The sequence below is a fragment of the Dreissena polymorpha genome, chromosome 1 (genome assembly GCF_020536995.1).
Source record: "Dreissena polymorpha isolate Duluth1 chromosome 1, UMN_Dpol_1.0, whole genome shotgun sequence".
Classification (NCBI taxonomy): Eukaryota; Metazoa; Mollusca; class Bivalvia; order Myida; family Dreissenidae; genus Dreissena; species Dreissena polymorpha.
The window spans coordinates 153,830,478-153,853,567 of NC_068355.1; the positions used below are offsets into that span (position 1 = coordinate 153,830,478).

Here is a 23,090-nt window from a genome sequence, read left to right on the forward strand (position 1 = left end):
TATATTGGGCAAGTCAGAAAGAAGTGATCTACCAGTCTCTATTTCTAATTCATATGCGCTAAGTTTAAATCTTGATCATTGTTGTTTATGATTTTTTCTGTTAATGCAGTCTAAATTAACTGTAAATACTATGGCATATGAACAGATAAGCAAACACTGGAAAACCATTTGTCCATTTGTACCATAATTTTGATGTATAATCCTATCCAATTAAAGGATTATTACGCAATCTTAAACCGAGGCATTGTATGGCTATTAGTGTTAGTGTCAACCAGGATTACCTAATTTGCAGTTTGCACTTATCTACTCTAGGTTGTTGTAATTCACTAACTTGACGTTCATGGCTAGTTTTTGGGCGGTTCTGACCGCATCTATCGCAATTGTCAACGAACTGCCAAAACTGTTATATAATCCAGACATTCGTTTGGGACATTACCCTTTGCTTATGTGCTACGTTATGAACTGAAAAGGTTTTGCAACAGTCGCCGTGGAACACAGGTAAGACATTCATGATTTGAATTTCTCTTTTTCTTGCTAAAATTATAAATGTGCATGATTGTCTTAAAGCGAGTATATACGATTTTGTCAAATATTAATGAATTCATATAAAAATTTGTAAAAACTTATTATATGCATATTTTAATTCAAAATAAAAGTTCAGCAGAATGTATCATGCGTGTACGATGTGATTCTAAACTTAGTTTAACGCTTCATTTTAAATTCCTGCAACGATATATATTCATACGACACACGAACACTAACTCTGGTCCTAATAAAAAGACGAATGCTTCGGTTATTGTAGGAAAATATGTTCGTCACAATCGGCTCGGTGCGCTACAATCGTGATACATCGGCTATCTCGGATTCCTCTGTAATGAAATAAATCGTCTGCTGATCCAGAGTGGGTGCGCTAGTTTGTTTATACCCGCTTTAAGAAAAGTCAGTTGCCGTTTTTACCGTAGTTTTTAACCTTATATTTGTTCATATCAACGCGCAATTCAGAAACTTGCCATTCTTTAACTCAGGTCTGCATACGACAGTTAGTTAGATTACTAATTTAAAACGACGTTCCACGATGTTATTTTGTCTTTGCACGGAGTATGGTTAATTGTGACTGCAGTTTTATTTGGCGTGCGCTTTTGTCGTGTTTTGTAAAATGGGTGACTTGTAATTTGGATTTTAGCTCGATTTGCGTATATATGTGTTACATATGTTTAATATGTCAGGAATAGACTTTGACTCCACTTGCTCTAAAAATGATTGTTTTATTCCAAACGTATAAAACTATTTTCTTCGCAGGTTATCAGTTATTTCTTTTGAAGTTGCTTTTTTGCGCAAAATGACGACATGCATAAAAAAGAAATCAACTAAACGGGTGAATCTGCAATGTTTTCCAAACCGTTTTCCTTCGAACACCATAGCCCAACGGTCGTGTGAATGTTAAATGAAAACAGAAAATCTTAATACTGATGTGATAAATGGACTTCACTATAAAAAATTGTTAGTGCATAAACATGTTAACAGATGAGTATTTTAATTAACCTTATTGGACGGGGGTCACCGGTTGTGGACTTTTGTTTTTCTTGCTATACACCCAAAGCCTTGTTATATATAAACCTTGTCTAAATGAATTTTCTTTTGATAGCCAGTGTCACAATAATCTTGTGCGGTCGTCAATGGTTGGCGTTATGAATCGAACTCATAGCTGTATCACGATACAAAATCGCCGCTTATACAAAATAAAATGCGACTAACATATCTTCATAAATTTCATGTTTAACCTTAAATCTCATGACATCAAAACTAAGTTTCACTGCCAATCGCACTGAATTATAGATATTAATAACATAAATTGGGCATTAAAGGGTCATTTTCACAGATTTTGGCATTAATTGAAGTTTGCCATTAAATGCTTTATATTGATAAATGTAAGCATTGGATCTAAAAAGCTCCAGTAAAAAATCAAGAATAAATTTAAAAAAAAGTAACTCAACAGGGCTCGAACCACTAACCCCTTAAATCCTGGAGTAAAACTTTACCATTTAGACCACTCGACCATCCGTGATCATGCAATGACGGATGTATTTTTTACTTTATATAAGCAATCCTCCAAGTTTCACAAAATATAACGACAACAACAGAACTCTCCAAATTATTCAATCGTTTTGCGTTTCAACGCTTTATAATTTTCAGGTTTTTAAATCGTCAACAGATGCATTAAATGGCTACTTTAGAGCAAAGTTAACGTTCAGTATTACTGTTCCTTAACAAATATCATTACCTAAACGAAAATGTGCGAATCAGAGACAGCTTTTTTGAATTTTGTCAATTAAGCCCCTTTAATTTGACTTGGAACTTGGAGTTTATCGCGCATTATTTGTGTAAGATAAGATTTTAGTGCATAGTAATTGACAAGGTGTCATTAGATGGTCGCTCAGCGACCGTCTAAAGTGGTAAGTCTAAAATTCAGGTCGATACGCCTTAGCTACTAGGCGCCCAATACCCGCTTACTACGCGTATCCGCGCGAGAAAGAGTTGTATAATTTATGCAAGAGGTTTGAGTTCTCCAGTTATATTCATTCACAAATAAAAACATTATATTAAAACCGTGTTAATTGTTCATGCTACTACAGCGGGTATTTCTGGAAAATGTTCTTTGGTTCTCAACAGATAGCGGCGATCTTTTGTATTTACGGGTGCTAGCAACGCATTAGTAGAAATTTAGTAGAAGGGTTAGCTTGTTTATATTGACAGTAACCGTTAACAATACATAGACAGTTGGATATGAACTCATCAATTACTACAGGCATACTATAAGCAACCTCGAAAATGCTTTATAATCGCTTAAACCGAAAACAACTAAATATATTATATTACATATATTTATAACAATAAATATCTTTTAAAAATGTAGACGGCGTATACTCTGACTTTGAAATAAAGTTTGCAATTTACTTTTCTAAATAAATAAATACAATTAAACACAAGTTAAACTATTGTGTTGTGTTTTTTCACGTGTAAGTTGCATATTCACCGCATGAAATGTGTGTTAGCATTGTCAAACCACACATTAGTGAGAGTAGATATGCTACGGGAGAGCACTTTATATGTGTCTATGCCTTGTTATGAGTATCTTTCTTCACTATCGAAATATATCGTATATTGATATTTGATTTAAACGCAGTTTTCTTTCGACACATTTAAATCACATGTCCATAGCGCCGTCATGCGAAAATGGGTCTTATGCGTTTTGGCAAGCATTTGTTAAACCTAACATGTGCGTTAGGCAGTCAGGCCATAGGCGATGCTGTTCGCTATCAAATCAACCAAAATGTTATGTTTTTCCTTACCAGACGGAGAGATAGCCGAGTGGGCTATTTATGTGATGGGCGCATATGGAATAAGACCCATTTTCGCATGACGAGGGCCATTACAAATCTCATTGCGAATTGAAAATACCACATTTAAGAACAATGCTTTTTGATACAAAATAGAATTCAAAATAGCAAACTTGTTAATAATGGCAGCCTATCCACACATTTAGGAATGATTTCCAGACGTGCTGACAGGTACGGCAAACATTGTGGTATGATTATTAAACGATTTTCTCTTATCGTGACACTATACTATTTCTTTAATGATTGTTTTCTCATCTTGGAGGCGAAAGTGAAATTCTGCGAGATGGATTGTAACGCGTAATTGTAACAGGGCCACAATTTGTGTCGTTTGAGCATACAGAGGGTAGTCCGGAATTCCTTACACCGAACAGTGCTACATCTTTTGAATTGAGCACATACGCAGTGATGTAGCAAAAATTAAATTCAGAGGTTTTATCTCGAATCAGCATATTACATATTCGAAAATATTCATGCGTGTCTGTTAGCGTTATGTAAAAGTCACTAAGATGAAAACTGAGTAAAACAGCTACGCCTAAAATGCGCATTAGTGCTCTATACCTATGTTTATGTCAGCGTTGTTGACACCGTGTGAACTGCTCGGGTAACAAGTAAAGCATAAACAGCATATCACGTGTATATACTTTTATTCCTCCACATACAAGATACGAAGATTATTGTATATTTTGAATTTGTATATGGTGTCAAAAATCAAAAGTTTTGTACACGGAACTTTCATTATGAATTTATATTCTTGGTGAGATAGTTATTTTATATTCCAAAAATATTCCTTAAATATGATGGGGACTGCAAATTTTCTTTATATTAAGTTCTCATAACCATTTTCATCATACTTTCTATGCTTTCAGAACGTCCAAAAAGCCAAATTGTTTTTATTTTGTCTAAGTTTTTTTCTTTGAAATCATAAGGTTGATAAAAAGTCCACACAAAACTCGACCCGTGCGCTATGACACACACTTAATAAATTTGAATGGCGTGTGTTCATTTCAAACTTGCGATTGATTTTGAAAAACTTAATTGCGTGTTAAATTATGCAATAGCGAACATCTTCAGTGCCTTCAGCGCTTTGACTTTTATAATGCGACAAATGCACTTATTGACTTATCAATATTTGCCTAGGGTGAAAAACAGTTTGTTCTTTGCACTCGAATCTTTCAAATAAATGGCGCGTAGCGTGGTAAATAATGGTGTTATACAATCCAGAGATAAACCAAAGCGATACATGTTTATTTATATATCTTTGTACAAACACCCAGACATTATTGTCTAAAACGTATTACATTTAAGAAGGATCAATTGAATAACATTATATAAGATCGATCGGAGATCAAATACTGGTGATTTTCACACAATACACTATGTCTAGACGTACCGGTAGAATAAAAGTGACAAGTTGTTAAACGCAATTCGACGTGTTGGTCATTAGTTTGAGGAAAGATTGGTAAGTAGGCGTGTTTTTTTATATTTATTCCTGAGAAATGAAAAAAAACAACAACAATATTTAAGCTAAAATAAGACTTAAGATTATGCCGACGTTCAGAAATAATTCTTATCCGATACTAAACTAAGTTTTTCGCAATATAGAGGTGAAACGTAAAAAAATACTAAAAAAGAATGCACCCCATTTTAATTTCAAAAGATAACGTATTATGTTCATGTCAATGGCAGGCTTTAGATTTAAAATTATGTCAAAAGGAGTTTCATGCATGTAAGTTTACTGAAAGAAATACAAATTAAAAAAATCTTATGTCAAAGAGGTATGGACACACCAGTATACATACATTTTATTCGTTAAATTTGAGCCCAATAGAATGACTCTTGGGATCTCAATCTTACTGGACAAAGAGCACTTCCGGCTCGCACACCTCACCGCTCAGCTGTTGGCACTGCAGACACCCGACAGTGTTCAATATGTGTGCGGCATATAATTAACCGTCATATCTTGAAACAAGAAATATCTTTAAAAAAGATATACGGCGTTGAAAGTTCAATTAATGAGATCAATGATAGCGAATGTCTTTATCTGTGCAGTTCTTAGCTGCATCACACGCAGTACGGGATGTTACGCGGGGTTTTCGCGGCTTATTTTACATTATTACATATTTCTGGTCATGAACCTGTAGATACAAAACAGAAAACCAAAAGAAGAATGGAAGTGAAATTAAAACATATGAGTCAACCGACCACACGAGAAGTATCCGTATTTATAGGCGCGTTCTTCGAACAAACCTGTTTTAGTGGTTTGTCCGGCGTTGCTATTGGATTCGATTATTAACAGTATCGAGAATCATCGCGCTCATGCTTAATACTTTGGTCAATATGGTGGAATAATTATTGTTAAATTAATCAAAAATAATATTTATCATTGTATTGTTGAAAACACATTAAGAATCTATTATTGACATACCATAATTATATTGCTGAATATCTTCATTTAACATATTTCTTGTCTAAAGAAAATTCCTGGTCACGGATATCGTCTTTATTATATAACGATTATTTTACTTGCCGCGAACTCCGGTGATGACCTGTATATAAACTCTAACATCCACTAACCGCGAATTGACCCGATATCTCACGGGTTGAAATGCAATGCATTAAAGTGAGGCCTCGCTTCCACTGCTCTTTATACTTTTACTTGTTAACATGTTGACCGGAATATGGAAGAAAGTACTAAATATGAGAACATAGCCTTTAAGTATAAAAGCTTTTGCCATGGCAATCCTCTGAAGATAAAAGTGCACGCACAAACTGTATTGATGTCGAGAGTTGAGTGTAAAACTGTTCTATCTATTAAGCCTTTTCATTAGAGATAAAATTGTTTCATGCAGTAAAACAGTGTTACAAAGACGCGTATATGTTTCCAATGTTCTGGTGGTATACTCAAATCAGCCAATGGAATAAATGAAGTGTATTCATTCGTACCTAGCCGCGGGAAATTTTATTTGAATTTTATTGGACACTTACAAAGGTCAGGTAAGGTGAAAAGCTGGCTTAATACAGCACGCCGAAAAAATCGATTATTTTAACAATGAGATGAGTGCCAGTGAATCGATTATTTTAACAATGAGATGAGTGCCAGTGTCCGGGAAAGAAAATAGCGGGACCTATGTCAGGAGAGCATATATACGGGTTGGCATAAGTCAAAGATGGCGTATGTTTGCCTACAATAAACATATCGAGGGTGTATCATAGAGAGACGAGAGGGGATGTTCCCGGCTCCCATTATGACCGCTGTTATACTTAGCAGTTATTGCAGAACATATTTTAAATTTCGTGACAAATAAGAGCGCTATGCATTCGTGAAAACAGGCATGATGTATCTCTTAACTTACAGATCGTCATCTCAAAAAGCAGCTGGAATCAGCCTAAACTACACCTGTTTCTCGACTCGAGCTCACCGAGCGACGGCTGGTGAAATAAATGAAAGAAATGAGCCGAGAGAAATATGTGTCGTTGCGAAAGAATAAAATTTCGAGGTACGCTGGTGGGTGCATGACGAGCTTGTGGCTCGGCGTTTGTAAAATATGGGACGATGCATGGAAACATAGCGACTTTAATAAAAAGTGTAAACGATTTAAAAATACATTAAATATGTTTAATGTGTATATTTTCGTAATGAATTTAAGTTCCTAGCTGATAAGAACAGCACATATGCCTTATACTAGTAATAATTAAATTTAAGCAAAATTATGTTAAGAAGTCAGGTAACCATTTTGTAAATTTACCGCATAAACAATTAATATCACGTGATTTAATTTTTTTCACAGCTTGCGAGACAAAGGAGCGCGAATTTTGCACAGCAAGCACGTTCTGATGATGGTCGTTGTTCTGAATCTCGCCGACTGTTGTCTCGTCCTCGGCGAACTCATTCTTGACATTCACTTCATCAAAGGTTCGTAAATATATGGGTCGTGCTCTGTGAAAGAGGGGTTTAATGCATGTGCGTAAAGTGTCGTCCCAGATAAGCCTGTATATTCCGCTTGTATGATATTTTTCGTTTAAAGAAAGTCTCTTCGTAGCAGAAATCCAGTTAAGTCGGAAAATGTCGTCCCTGATTAGCCTTTGCGGACTGCACAGGCTAATCTGGGACGACACTTTACGCACAAACATTAAACCACAGAGCACGGCTCATATCATTCTGGTAACAAATTGTCACACCGTTCAATAGAACCAACGGTTAGAAAATGAATTCATCCTCTGTCGTATTGCTCTTGGAACAAATACTTGGGTGATGCATTTAAGTCGATTTAGATCTCACAGGTACATATAACGATACACTACGATGAATTATTAGTTATGTTGATGTGTTAAGTCTATTTCTGCCTGTTAACTCGTACACGTTTGTATTAACTATTTCATCTCCACCGGCTGCGTCAGTGAAACGTGTAAATTGTAAATGCTAAAAAATACTTTTTTAACCTTAATTTTCAAGTCACAAAATGGTACATAAACAAGTTATTGGTATTTCGGGTTTTGACTTATTATTAACCCATGTATGCCTAGCGTCTAGAAAAAAGCCTTGGCAAACAGCGTAGAACCAGATGAGACGCCGAATGATGCTGTTTGCTTAAAGGAATTTCTGTAAGAAAAATTCTAAATATACAAATAAGTATACTAGACATCCATAATTTTGGAAATATATTGATCCAATTTAAAAGGATGGGAGAGTCCACTAGGCATAAATGGCTTACTCAATAACACCTAACAACTGAATTCGCAGGACTTCGCGATGAGACCGAGCAGCAGTCCGAGAAATTCGTGAAGACAATCGTGAATAGGTACCCCGATGCGCTGACCGGATACCCGACAGAGGAACTGGGCGACATCTTCAAGCTCCTGTACGCAGCAGACTGCTCGTGGCCCCCACGCGAAGAAGCTTTTCTTCCGCACGAAAATGAGGCGTTTATAAAAAATGACGATACTGATGATGAAGATAGCAATAATGAAATAAGTCAAGACAAAAATAGTGATGATAATGCTAGCGATTTTAATACTGATGATAGCGATGTGAAAACTGATTCTAGTGATGATAGCGATGATAAAACCGGTCTCAACGCCACGCGATTAAGGGTGAGTGTAATTGTATTCAAACGCCGTATATTACATATCCCTTTGCATGCTGGGAAATATGTCGTCTGCTAAAATGCTGTCTGCTGAATTTCTAACATTGGCATTTTCTTCGCTTTTTTTCAAAGAATACTATCAGAATAGCAAACAGTTTGGATCCAGATGAGACGCCACGTTCTGTGGGAATCCCAACTGTTTGCAAATGCCTTCAAAATTCGGTTCTGGCACTGTAAGAGTTAAAATAGTAGTATTGGTATATAGCCGAAGCGATGTGTTATAAGTCATGTATCGTGGTAAGCATGAATAATGCTAATTAAAGTAGTTTTATTACTATTTTCTGTTCATAAATATTACTCCAGTCATGATCCAAAATACGTTCACAAAGCAAACTGTACAATAATGAAGTTTCCTTTTACGCTTAGTATATAATAATTTTTGACGAACTTTTATACTTAAACAAAACTGGAAATTGAAAACTGGTAACTAAGAACTGTAAAGAAGTATCTTATCACAGAGAAATGCCGACTACAGAGCTAACCCCTCAGCGAACAGCAACATCCATACCATGAAGGAACCTGCCTACAAGATCCCGCAATCCGTCCCTGATGTCCAAGGTACCGACACGTACGCCAAAACTCACACGATGATTGTGAATGTGGCGCACGGTCTTCACAAGGCCAGCATCACGATCCTCGGCATCCTGTTCTTCGAGGTAAGTAACCGTGTTTCATTGAAATTGTGTGTGTGGAACCATTTAAAAAGGACATGACTTACTCAAATACACCGCATTGTGTAGAATTGTGTTATGTTTGATGCCTTATAATTTCTTATATTTATATGTTTTCTTTTGATCCCCCACTGAAGGTGGGCTTATAGTGATTTGTCTGTCTGTCCGTCTGTCTGTCTGTCACACTTTGCGTTTAGGTTTCGAAAAATATTCATAACTTCTATGTCGCTTCAGATGTAACTTTCATATTTGGTATGCATGTGTATATGGACAAGGCCTTTCAATACGCACACATTTTGACCCCTTTGACATTGACCTTGAACTAAGGGTCCGCGTTTAGGTTTCGAAATATGCGTTTAGGTTTCGAAAAAGCGTTATTCGGGGGCATATGTCATCCTATGGTGACAGCTCTTGTTTAATATTTTATACTTCTCCGTTTATTTTCTTGTTGTTAACTTCTTTTCTTTTCGCCTTTACATTCTATCTTGTTTGTGCCATCGGTAGGGTGGGATAAAGTAGTCGCACTATCCGTCTGTTCGTCCGGGATTTCGTGAACATAATTGTTGATGATATTTAGAGTGAATCTTCCAGCATGACTTACAGTAACAGATCAAGTTGAGTGTCGTACCGTTCCCTTGATTTTTTGCAAAGTAACGGGACGTTGGACTTGGACAAATTGTCCTTAGATTAGCAATTTTTCGGATTATATCCTAAACGCTTACAGATATTTACCTGACTTTTGCTGTTTTGGTCTGCCTACATGACATACAGTTCAAGTTCAACTTTCATTACGATCCAACAATTTTTGACGATGTCTTGGAATGACGAATTATCTTTTAATACCACTTTGCCGGATTATTTTTAACATACACTGACTTTATGTTAGTTTGAAATACATGACTTACAAATCATTTAAAACATGTCTTCTTACCTCAATAATCAAGGGCAAACTAAGACGTAAAAGGTGAACTTGACCATGAAAATTCCTGTCTTTGATATTATTTTGCTATTTATTGATGGATTTTGGAAAAACTTTAAACAAACATGAACCATCATTAGACGACGTCTTACGTGTAAAACATCGTCTACCTAAAAGGTCAAGGTCGCACTTTAAAGTCAAAGGTCAAATTGTACCTTAAAGCTTGTATTTTTTTTTCACTTAAGTGTATTGCGAGGACATTTTTGCCCCAGGGACACATGTGTAATGCGTTCACAATAATATTAAATTATCTTTCATAATTATTTAATTTATTATTTTTATCATTTCAGAGCATTCTTAAGATTATTTGCATGGGGAAACACTTCTTGGAACACAAGCTAGAGGTACGAACGTTTTTTTTAAACAGTAAAGCTGTTATTTTAATGTCATAAATACATACCTGCTATCTCTAGCTATACCTTTCTAGGTGGGTTTGCTTCTCCAGAAATCTTCAAGTGCCGGATTTCGGCCACCCCTCCTTCTGAAAACAGATTCAGGTCAAACATAGTACAATGCAACCCAACCGGAATTCAAGAACTGTAACTCATCTTACTTTTCTGGAGACACACCGTGCAGATCGCCATTTTCTATCGGCTTTAAATTTTGACTTTTTGTTCAATTCTGCGTGGTGTAATTGGGTTTGAAATTGATGACTTGTATAATTTATCGTTTCTGCTTCATTTAGAAATCTTTTCTTATATTATTTTGTTGATAAATAATTGTTTTTCACCTTTTGCCGGGTTTTTCCATGTGCTCATGATTTGAGCACGAGGATTTTGTGATTTTTGTCAACAAGTTATTGAAAATTTTGTACATTGTTAATACTTTGTTTAACTGATTATTTCAGTCATTTTGTTCTTTTTACATTGTTTTCTTACGCGGATTCTCTTCTTTTTCTACTTTCAGAATAAGAATGAGTTTACAAACTAGCGATTCGCGTGGGCACAATAAGGCTTCGTGGGATTCCCACAAGACTTGTTTGTCATGACCTAATTGTTCCTGTGAACATAAGTGCTCTGTTTGTATTGCGTGAGACGATGCGACGTGGCAGAAAGCAATCCGTCGCAGAACGTTTTCTAAGCAGAAAACGTGCAGATGAACCTTCATCAGATGAGAAATTCCCGGTGACTTTACAGCAGACGTCAGATGATAAATTGCAGCATCAGTCACCGCGTATAACTTTAATTGTTTTCAGCTTTGCTGGGTATTTTGTACCTGCTCATGTACATGAGCATGTACTTATCGTGATCTTCATCAATAGGTCATTGAGAAGATTTGTACTGTGTAAATTTTCTTCACATGTGTTACAAGATCGTGCATAGCGTGTTCTTCTAATACATTGACAGAATGTTTACCATTTGCCATTGTGTGCAATAATGACACAGATCAAATAGTGTCATCAATTAATCGGAACTATGAAATGATATTTCAAAATCTTGGTGAATATTATTGCCCAAGACCTGCGGAGATGTCTACTAATTCGACGATCTCTATCACGAAAAAATAGTCCGTACATTTGATCCCAACAGGTTTTCTAAGGATGCTTCTTGCATTGATACACGCCTTCCTTTTGGTTCTACTGTTTTATCAGTATTTCAATCGTTGTAATCAGCTAATAAGACCATTCCAAAACGAGGAGAACTGTGGGAAGTGCCTTAGGATTTATCTAATCCTAAGCATAATCAACGGACTAGAAGCTACAAACCTCTCAGCTTGTTGGAAATGGTCTCCGTACAATCTGTTATCGCAGATTCGAATTCTTCCGGAGTTAATACCAAGACTCTTGTGTGATGGTGTCAACAGACAACACATCAGTTGTGACTTACATTCAGGCACAGGGGGAACACATTCTCACTCCCTGTATCTGGAAACTAAGGTATTACTTGTTCTTGCAAGACGCTCAACATTTTTCTTCTAGCATAATATATTCCAGGTCGTTTCAACGCCCTGGCGGATTGTTGCCTCACAAACACCAATTACTTCTATCGGAGTGGACACTTCATCCAGAAGGACCAATCAGATTTTTCTCGTGTTTGGTTATTTTATGGTCGACCTATTTGCAACCAGACACAATCACAGACTCCCTCTGTATGTGAGTCCGGTTTACGATCCAGCAGCGTGATCACTAGACGCGTTTTTGTTCGATAGGGATCAACTGGACGCTTACGCTTATCTCCAATTCTGATTCCCCAAATATTGGCGAAAATCAGGGTGAGTTTGTGTAGCATACTCCTGATGGCCCCTTGGTGGCACAGGAGATCTTGGTTAACGATCTTCTCAGTCTCCTGTACGATTATCCCAGGACACTTCCTCACTGATCAGATCTTCTGTCTCAAGAAGCAGACTTAATGTGGATCCAGCAATGTTCCACTTACACGTCTGGCCGTTATCAGGAAACCTCTGCAGAAGAAACGCTTTTCTGTCAGGGCTTCAACCCTCGTTGCTTCTGCAAGGAGAAAGTCCACTAGAGCAGTCTATGATGCTCGATGGAAAATGTTCTATTATTGGTATATTCGAGGAAAATTTGAACCCCTCAATCCCTCTGCTAGACGCATAGCGGATTTTCTCATCTATCTTTTTGATGATAAGATACCTTCTCTTAGCTCCATCAAAGGATATACATCTATGATTTCGCATACAGTGGCATTTACTTAATCATCACAAGTCTGTGCTTATCCAGCGATTTCGGAACTTATTCGATCTATGGAACTAAATCCATATCCGCTTCTTTAAGGCGGCATGTGAACGTCTTAAAGAACTGTCGTAATACGTTGGACAAACAATTCAGACTTGATTAGGAATATTCTGCTGACGACATTTTTATTTCATTTTGACATCGATATGCAATCAATAATTAATAGCTTGTTTCGGCAAGTTAATGTCGAGGCATTATTTGCAGAACTTTAGCAACTTACAAGTGTCTTAAAAAGCTATAATTAGGAATATGTGTTCAGGGTTTACTTACCCTGGTGTTCCGTGCAAATACACGGTTACGATAATTCTTATATTTTGGTATTAACGCTTTACAAAAACCAATACCATCTTTCAACGATTTATTCACGGATTTTCGATAAAAATGTTTTCATACATAACATTTTTAAAATGTGATTAAATACACTTAAAACATCAATAATATCATTTCATATAAAGAAATACTTTCCTCGGAAAAAAGAATCATTTGACATCCCTCATCAGTTTGAAAAACGTTACATTCCTCTGTGTGTTGAAATCATACAAAACAGGATGTTTTTCAAACTTTCATTGAATTTCTTTGTCGTTTTGCCATACAAGTAAGGTACACATTGCGGTTAAATATAATTTCACCATACCACACGATTAGTAAGTAACTCAATTAGATGAATAACTTATATGAGCCTTGTTCTGAGAAAACTGGGCATTATGCATGTGCGATCAGTGTCGTCCCAGATAAGCCTGTGCAATCCGCACAGGCTTATCAGGGCGACACTTTCCGCTTAAACTAGATTTTTGGTAAGGAGTGACTTCCTTCTTGAAACTTAACATACCATAAAAGAGGAAAGTGTCGTCCTTGATTAGCACAGGCTTATCTGAGAAGACACTTTTCGCACATGCATTTAGCCCAGTTTTCTCAGAACGCGACTCGCATGTATCATTTATTTTATTAACAAGCTGTTATTGTGACAGATAACTCAACGTATAGATTATTTCCATCGTCATTGAAACTTCGAGAAGTCGAAATACTTTTAAAACTGAAGATCTATGTCAGATAGGTGGAATGTATAGAACTCTTGCCAGTCCCATAGACAGAGTATTGTATTGTTGTGCTCCAGGTGTTCGACGTAGTGGTGGTGACCGTGTCATTCGTTGTGGACTTGGTGCTTATTAAGGGTCTAATGTGGATGAAGGTGCAGGACGCCGTGTTTATCCTCTCCCTTTTGTTGCCATGGAGAGTCATCCGTGTCGTCAACAGTACGTACACTTCCTTACAGTCGCCCCATAACGGATACTTACGGTCAAAACACATATCATGAATCACGTATCTTGTAGATAAATGCGATTTTGCGTTGAGTTGTTGAAGAACATATCATACGTTTTATTCAGTGAGCGTTGAGGGAACAACACTTTTTCTCAACATAAGTATTAGTCTTGCTCGTAGTATTTCAAAATAACAAAAACACAATCCCACGTCTTCTTTGTCAAATATTATTACATTTTAAATATTATTTCATTTTAAACAGATGATGCTACGCGTTCTCAAGTATTCGCCATATTAAGTTGATTTTATTGTGTGCATATTTCTATGCAATATACGGTATATTTTTATGTGCATTAAATTGAATTATATGTTTATTTTACTTATATTTAATTGATTATATCATATATTTTTGCGTGGCATAACCAGAAGTTACCCACATATTCACATGCGTTGCCCGGTTGCAGGTCTGATAGTGGCGGTTTTGGACCACGAGCACTTCCGGCTCAAGATGATGCATAAGGAGAAGAAGGTGATCGCCGGTCGGCTGGAGACACTGGAGAAAACCGCCAAACAATGGAACGTAAGTAACGTTTCGTGCATCCCTACACATTAATCGTGGCACTGTGAATAATGGCTTGCTGTTTGTTGTGTACATATACTGATATATGTTACGGTATGAGTATTGTATGAAGTGTCGTGGAATGTGTTATGGTTTTTATCATAATTCGTTATACCCTACTTGTTATGATATGTTTTACAGTTCGACGTAGCACGTTATACTTCAATATTTTCGGATTAATAAGTTTAATAAAAATCAAACCATATATACATAAACTTTGAAACTGTTACATATGTTGTAATTGACAATACTTATTGTATGATGTGTGCATAAATATAATATTATTATCAAACACATTTATATTGATAACAATACTTCGTTACTCGCAACAGATTTTATAATATATTAAATATTTGCATGCAATTTACATATAGTTTTGTACGTCGATATTGTACTTTAAACATGTGTAATATTATATGTAAAATTTTCAAATACATAGCGGTGACAATTTTTAATGGAACCCTGACGTGCAGTTAAACCCAAGAACATAAAAAATCTAAATTAAATAAACATGGCTCTTTAAATGTACTTAAAGGCTTAAGCGTCTGAAGATGTCAACGGTACTTTGTGTTTTGCACAAATTCAAACAGCAGTAAAGATTCTCAATTTTATTTTCATTTATATGAGTCGTGCTCTGTAAAAACTGGGCATAATGCATGTTCGTAAATGGTCATCCCAGATTAGCCTGTGCAGTCCGCACAGGCTTATCAGGGACGACACTTTCCGCCTAAATTGGATTTTTGCTAAAAAGAGACTTCATTTAAACGGAAAATGTCATAAAAGCAGAAAGTGTCGTCCCTGATTAACCTGTGCGGACTGCACAGGCTAATCTGGGACGACACTTTACGCAAATGAATTATGCCCAGTTTTCTCAGAACACGCCTCATATTGATACATTTATATTGGTGCTATTCAGTCATGCGATCACATTGAGCAGCCTGACCGTATCGACTGTATTTGTTATTCAAAATTTTATACATCCGAGTGCCCATTTTGCTTTCCAAAACAATATAGAAACCGATTATACAAATTGTTCGAATAGTATCAACATTCATCTACCACGACACACAGCCAATCCTATGTGTCGATACTAGTTCAGAGCAAAGTAATGTGTCGCCACATTTTTAATATACGTCTGATATTTATCGCACACTTGTCTCTAAATATATAAAACAAATCTTTTCATAGCACTTTATAAATCATTTTATATCGAATAATACATTTTGTATTTATAACGCCTTATTATCACTCTTCATAAGTGGAGAGATGTAGAATTGGCTTTGTCCTTCATTCCGTCCGTCCGTCATTCCGTAGGCACGTCCGTCCGCCTGCCACACATTTTTCAGGGCTATATCTCAGAAACATTAAAATATATCAACATAAAACTTCATGGGTGTATAGATGTCAATTAGGAGATGTGCAATGCACAAGAACCATAACTCTACTCTTTATTAAATAAGACGTATTGTCCTTTGTTTTTGTATATGATGTAACCCTTCAGGGTCATGTCTCAGATACCATACACTATTTCAACACGAAACGTCAGTGATGTATAGATATCAATATGAAGATATGCCTTACACAAGAACCATAACCAGACATTTTCTAAAATAAGAGTTTTTTTCATTGTTTTTTTATAATTATATAACTTTGTAGAGCTTTATTTCAGGTACGCAACACGATTATAACATGAAACGTCATGGGCGTATAGATATCAATGAGGAGAATTGCAATGCATTTACACTTAATTGTTTTTTTTTATACCGTTTATCAAGGGATTTTCTCCCATACATAAACACATACATAAACACAATCTATTTGGTGGGGATACCAATTCAACAACTGTGTTGTTGTTTTTATTTAAGAATCGAATAGCATTTGTTTGCATTTCATCTGTTTTTGAACTTTTGAGGAAAATAAGCTTAATTGGCATAAACGCCGACGACTCACGATTCCATTACTTTCCTCGGCTTGATAATACTTTTTCACTCTTAATTTTATTCTGATGTATTTGCTAAAAGTATCTTATCTTATAACTGCAATAAACCAAATAAATTCAATTCAAGTTATACTGAGCATTTGATAGACACAACGAACTTTATTTCCATTAATATCCAATTCAGTAAGAAGTAATGTCAATCGGATATATATTTTGACAAACTACACACTTTCATATAGCAATTATTATGATGTAATTCTATACTTGATTGATACAGATACAAAATGTAACATTGAAAAAACCATGTTAAGCTGAATACAGGAACAATAAAAAATAATGTTAAAAATCAATTAATCAATTTAAAGCTCTTAATGACCGTTAATGTAATCAAATTTAAACAAAAGTAAAAAGTATAACATTTTCTAAGCCGTGTATTCAATGCTTACACAATAAAAACGAATTCATATCTCTTGCGCACAGCGTAACAATCGCCAATCACATTAAAGGCGTAAGTTATGTTCGATCAATGTTTAATTTTTTGAATTGTCAGGTAAACATTAGAAAAAGACAAAACGTGTGTCAATAAATTTAAGATGTTAATTCAAGGGTGAAATTAGTCTTTTGGGTGTGATATTTATATAAAGTATATTATTTATTATACGATGTGTTTTGCAGTTGCATCTGAAGCAGATTGAAGCGTTTTGTGAGAGCGAGGGAATTCCCAACTGGAAGATCCGTCCGTATACAGGTGCGTTCAATGAAATAGGTTGAAACATATCGAATAGTATTTTTATTGTGGCTGTATGTTTTTTTTATGTAAGAGTTCGGTTCATAAGACTTAATCACCCGATTATACAAAATACAACATCATTAACGGTATACCCACTATGTAAACAAGGTCGATAACTATGTATGTTTCTGGTGTGAGCCTTGTGAAGTTTGATTGGTGGTACTATATTCGAGTCTCTGTCAAAAAGGTGGCCGATGTCAAGATAAATTATTGGCAAACATAATGGATGTGTTTATAGTGTTCATTGTTGACATCCTTGCAAGATTTTTATATTTTTTTCTGAAAATAGTATTGCTAGTATACAAATGTGTCATTTTGGGTTAACCTCGGACAGACAAACAGACGAACGAACGAGTTAATACACATGTCAATGGCTGTGTGCTCCCACTTTTAGCATACCAAAAGAAAGAAATCGCACATATGACAATGTCCATGTTGGTGGGCTAGCGACTTGCTATCGGCAATATACACATTATATATCGAGTTGATAAATTATGTGTGACTCTCTTGTTAACCGAGTAAACTGTAACACAAGCTACGCTGTTTTCATTGTTGCAGCTCTGTGGAGAAAGGAGTCGACAATAAGCAAAATGGCGTCCCTTGCACTAAGCGGCATACTGCCTGGAATAATCATGGGTCCGTCGGACAAAAAAATGTTCGGAACATTGGAAAATTGTTTCGCACAAATTGCAGATTCAAAAGACTGCGCAACAAAGTCAAATACTAATACTAGTAACGCTTTCATCCCGTCCGCCAGCATGCCAATAATCATGCACACCAGACACAACGTGCCAGAGGTAAATATTGAGATTGACGACGAAAGCGACGACTCAAATGACGGCGAAAATCTCATAGAACCTGTCACCGGAAGTCGCTCAAATATGAGTAGGAGCGGAAGTCCGTACCTCACGCCCGTACAATCCATGCTTTCCGATCTAAGTCACAGCATTCTTATGATGGGAACCACTCCACCGAGGATGACGTTGGACCTCAGCACAGATATGCGACCCCTGATGTCAGACCAGACGTCAGATCAGACGTCCACAGATTCAGACGAGATCTACGAAGCAATTGGTGAAATAAAGCCGCGCAGTGAAGTTAATACTATTAAAGCCAATCCTCTCTATGGCGTCGTGAAAACTGAATCAATGCTCAGGGACGTAACTATTTGGCAGCTAGAACGAGATATGATTAGCAAGTGACACTAGATCAGGTCCTGAAGCTCTGTAATTCGGTCCGAACGTTTCTCGCTTGTTATACGACTGCTCTCCGCCAGCAAGTGTTTCCACGTATAAATGCTTCAACCAGAGTTGAACAGTTTATTCCAAAGATTGTATCTTACATCATTAACGTTTTGTTGCAATTCGCGAATTTAACAAGAATGTGCAATAACATCAATGAAACTTCTAAATCTTTTTAACAGGTTTGTTTCACTTATTTTTTTTTTTTAATTAAGTTAATTTCGCCAATAGGAACGAATGTTGGCCACTCCAGGTGTGCAAAGTCTGCGGGTACAATGGCATTTTATGTGAACTTTTGAGTTGCTCCGCAGTTGGAAAAAAGATTGAGGACTATGTATACAGTTTGGGACATTATGTAGTATTTCAAACATGTGTTATTTTATTATGATTTTTAGCTTTTATTTTATTTTATTATTTTTATTATTATATTTGTAAAGCAAGTGTTATTTACATAATAAAATTAAGTTTTTAAATTTCTTGTTATCCGCAAATTTTGTCGGTCTCGCGATTCGTGTACAAAGAAAGAGTACTTTGAGGAAATATGTGACAAAACCAACGGTCTTGGTTTCCATGTTTCAAAACATAAAATCTAGTTAAAACGGCCACAGTTATTAAATACTAGCGACCCCTTAATGAGAAAATAAATTATAATAATTACGACCCCATATGAAAGTTTTGATATATGAAGATAAAAAAAGCTTTTAAGCAATAATAATGCCAAATCAAAACCTTGTGCTCACGGTCATGATCATTCTCAAACTGTGTAATATTGGTCAAGATTTTATATAAAAAGGTAGTTAATATCCTGAGATCTTGAGCTCGATACGAAATGGTGTAGCACGCGTGCGTGATGTCATGCGGACAATGGTCGGCACACGTCTCCTGATCCAATATCTCAATATGTACATGTGTAAATCAAATTGCGCATATTGCTAATTGCAGAAAATTATAACGTTTTAAAAAGGTCTTTCATATCTGTATGGATTTTACTTCTTAAAAAAAATATATGAAGAGCAAAAATATTGGTTACAGAAGTTCGGAATGGCCGTTTTTCTATTGACAAGAGGGCCAAGATGGCCCTATTCCGCTCACCTGATAGGAGTCGGTTCATTCTTTATCAAACGTAAAACTTGACCTAGATATTGTCAAGACAAACATCCTGGTCAAGTTTCATCATTATTGAACCAAAACTCTGGCATATGGAGTCTTTTTGTTTTTGTAAGATTTAACCTGGTGACCTATATTTTGAGGTGCCCCCCTTACCAAACATCAAACGTTGCTTACAAAAATAAATATTATGACCAAGATTCATAAAATCTGAAACAAAATGGTGACCTCTAGAGTGTTTACAAGGATTTTGTATAATATAATGAAGATTTAAACAATCTAAGGACAATAATTATGGCATTAATTATGTGATATATATAAAACCAATCTTTGTACCAAGTTTCATGATGATTGGGCAAAAAATGTGATTTCTAGATTTCTAGAGTGTTCACACGCTTTTTTTACTATATACATATAAGAAAACTGCCCCCCTGCCCCCCCCCCCCCCCCCCCCGGCAGACATGTTATTTAACTGACAGGAACCATTTTCGAACTCAACTCTCATATCAAGAAAACAAATGTTTTGACCAAATTTCATGAAAATTGGGCCAAAAATGTGACTTCTAGAGTGTTCACATGTTTTCACTATATACATATAGAGAAAAATGCCCCGCCCACTGGCGCCCATGTTTTTTCACCGATCTGGACTATTTTCAAACTCGTCCGAGATATCAATAAAACCAATGTTTTGACCAACTTTCATGATGATTTGGCAAAAATTGTGACTTCTAGAGTGTTAACAATGTTTCTCTATAGCCAAATAAAGAAAACTGCCCCCCCCCCCGGCAGCCATGTTTTTCAACTGACCGGAACCATTTTCGAACTCAACTCTCACATAAAAAAGAAACAATTGTTCTGAGCAAATTTCATTAAAATTGGGCCAAAATTGTGACTTCTAGAGTGTTCACATGTTTTCACTATATACATATAGACAAAAATGCCCCGCCCACTGGCGGTCATGTTTTTTTCACCGATCTGGACCATTTTCGAATTCGTCCGAGATATAAATAAAACCAATGTTTTGACCAACTTTCATGATGATTGGGCAAAAATTGTAACTTCTAGAGTGTTTACAAGGTTTCTCTATAGCCAAGGGATCTTTTCACGCTTTGGTAAATTGACAAAATTGAAAAAAGTTGTTTCAGATTCGCAAATTTTCGTTTTAGTTATGATATTTGTGAGGAAACAGTAATACTGAACATTTACCATGGTCTAATATAGCCATTATATGCATCTTTTGACGACTTTAAAGGGGCCTTTTCACAGATTTTGGCATTTTTTAACTTATTCATTAAATGCTTTATATCGATAAATGTAAACATTGGATCGTAAAAGCTCCAGTAAAAAATCAAGAATAAAATTAAAAAAAGGAAAAGAACATCGCCCGGACCAGGTTTCGAACCAGTGACCCCTGGAGTCCTGCCAGAGTCCTGAAGTAAAAACGCTTTAGCCAACTGAGCTATTCCGCCGAGTACATATTCTTAACGTATTTTATACTTTATATAAGCAATCTTCGTAGTTTCACAAAATTTAACGACAAAAACAGAACTCTCCAAATTATTCAATCGTTTCGCGTTGCAACGCTTTATAATTTTTAGGTTTTAAAATCGTCAAAAGATGCATATAATGGCTATATTAGACCATGGTAAATGTTCAGTATTACTGTTTCCTCACAAATATCATAACTAAAACGAAAATTTGCGAATCTGAAACAACTTTTTTCAATTTTGTCAATTTACCAAAGCGTGAAAAGATCCCTTTAAAACCTACAAATTATAAAGCGTTGCAACGCGAAACGATTGAATAATTTGGAGAGTTCTGTTTTTGTCGTTAAATTTTGTGAAACTACGAAGATTGCTTATATACGGTATAAAATACGTCAAGCATGTGTACTCGGCGGAATAGCTCAGAAGGCTAAAGCGTTTTTACTTCAGGACTCTGGCAGGACTCCAGGGGTCACTGGTTCGAAACCTGCTCCGGGCAATGTTCTTTTCCTTTTTTTAATTTTATTCTTGATTTTTTACTGGAGCTTTTACGATCCAATGTTTACATTTATCAATATAAAGCATTTAATGAATAAGTTAAAAAATGCCAAAATCTGTGAAAAGGCCCCTTTAAGAAAAATGCCCCGCCCACTGGCGGTAATGTTTTTCAACGGACCGGAACCACTTTTGAACTCGACCAACATATATTTAAGGCAAACCTTTTGACAAAGTTACATGAAGATTGGGCATGAACTGTGACTTCTACAGTGTTTACAAGGTTTTTCTTTTTTTTATCTAGTGACCAAGTTTTTGACCCAGCATGACCAAATTTCGAACTTGATCGAGATATCATTGGGACAAATCTTCTGACCAAGTTCAATGAAGATCGGACATGAAATGTGGCCTCTAGAGTGGTTACAAACCAAATGTTGACGACGGACGGACGGACGGAAACGGACAAAGACAAAAGCTCACCTGAGCAATCAGGTGAGCCAAAAACTCACAACCGGTAAGTTTGTTTTCCTTTCACGAATACGTATAATATGATGTGCAAGAACATATATAAACATGTGTAAATTGCCAGGTATAGTCTTGATGAAAGTTCTTATGGAAGTGAAGAAATTGGATCAGGCGCAATAATTTGTCAAATTGCGGGGCATTTTATCGAAGTAACCATAGCTTTTCAAGATTGGACACGTGTGATAAAGCTAAAGAGGGGCACATAATCTCGTTATTCTGCCATAGAGACAGTCCGTTTACAAACATGTTTCCTTACCCGGTTAAGACAGGAATAAATCTGATTCCCCGTACTAATGTACAGTTTAAAAACTGGCATTTATGTACACTTTTGTAACCATGTATGTTCGTAACAAAGACATTTGTCTGCGTGCTGTTCAAATATCTTAGCAAGCCTGTGTATTTAGTTACGTAGGTGGCCATGTAAATAATTGACCAATGAAAGCCAACCTTAAATTGAAATAACATACAATTACAGTGATGCAAAGTAAGTGTTTGCCCTAAATTTGAGCCTTTTGTGTTTTTTAATTGTTTAAAGACCTTATCAAGTCGGTAATTGAAGTCCTTTCGTGTGACGATTTCGTATCAATAGTATATTCAATAAAATTTGCATTCAATATCGCTGATGCAAATTCTGTGTGATAAACAAGTAAACACAACTAGGTTGTTGAAATACAATCAAATTTTTTGCTAGCGCTACAAATAATTCGGCGCTGTCTGAGAAAATCTTAATAAATGTATTTAGC

At 36.1% G+C, this 23,090-nt stretch overlaps 1 protein-coding gene across 1 annotated transcript; it reads left to right on the top strand.

Annotated features, from left to right (window-relative positions):
• Positions 1–353: 353 nt before the first annotated feature.
• On the top strand, positions 354–19,209 carry LOC127856613 (uncharacterized). The gene is made up of 10 exons (XM_052392922.1): positions 354–498; positions 6,754–6,895; positions 7,187–7,311; positions 8,140–8,489; positions 9,001–9,198; positions 10,483–10,536; positions 14,002–14,140; positions 14,612–14,727; positions 17,381–17,453; positions 18,054–19,209. The coding sequence occupies exons 2-10, from the start codon at positions 6,840–6,842 to the stop codon at positions 18,695–18,697; spliced, it is 1,755 nt and encodes a 584-aa protein (XP_052248882.1). The 5' UTR covers positions 354–498; positions 6,754–6,839; the 3' UTR covers positions 18,698–19,209.
• The last annotated feature ends 3,881 nt before the right edge of the window (positions 19,210–23,090 follow it).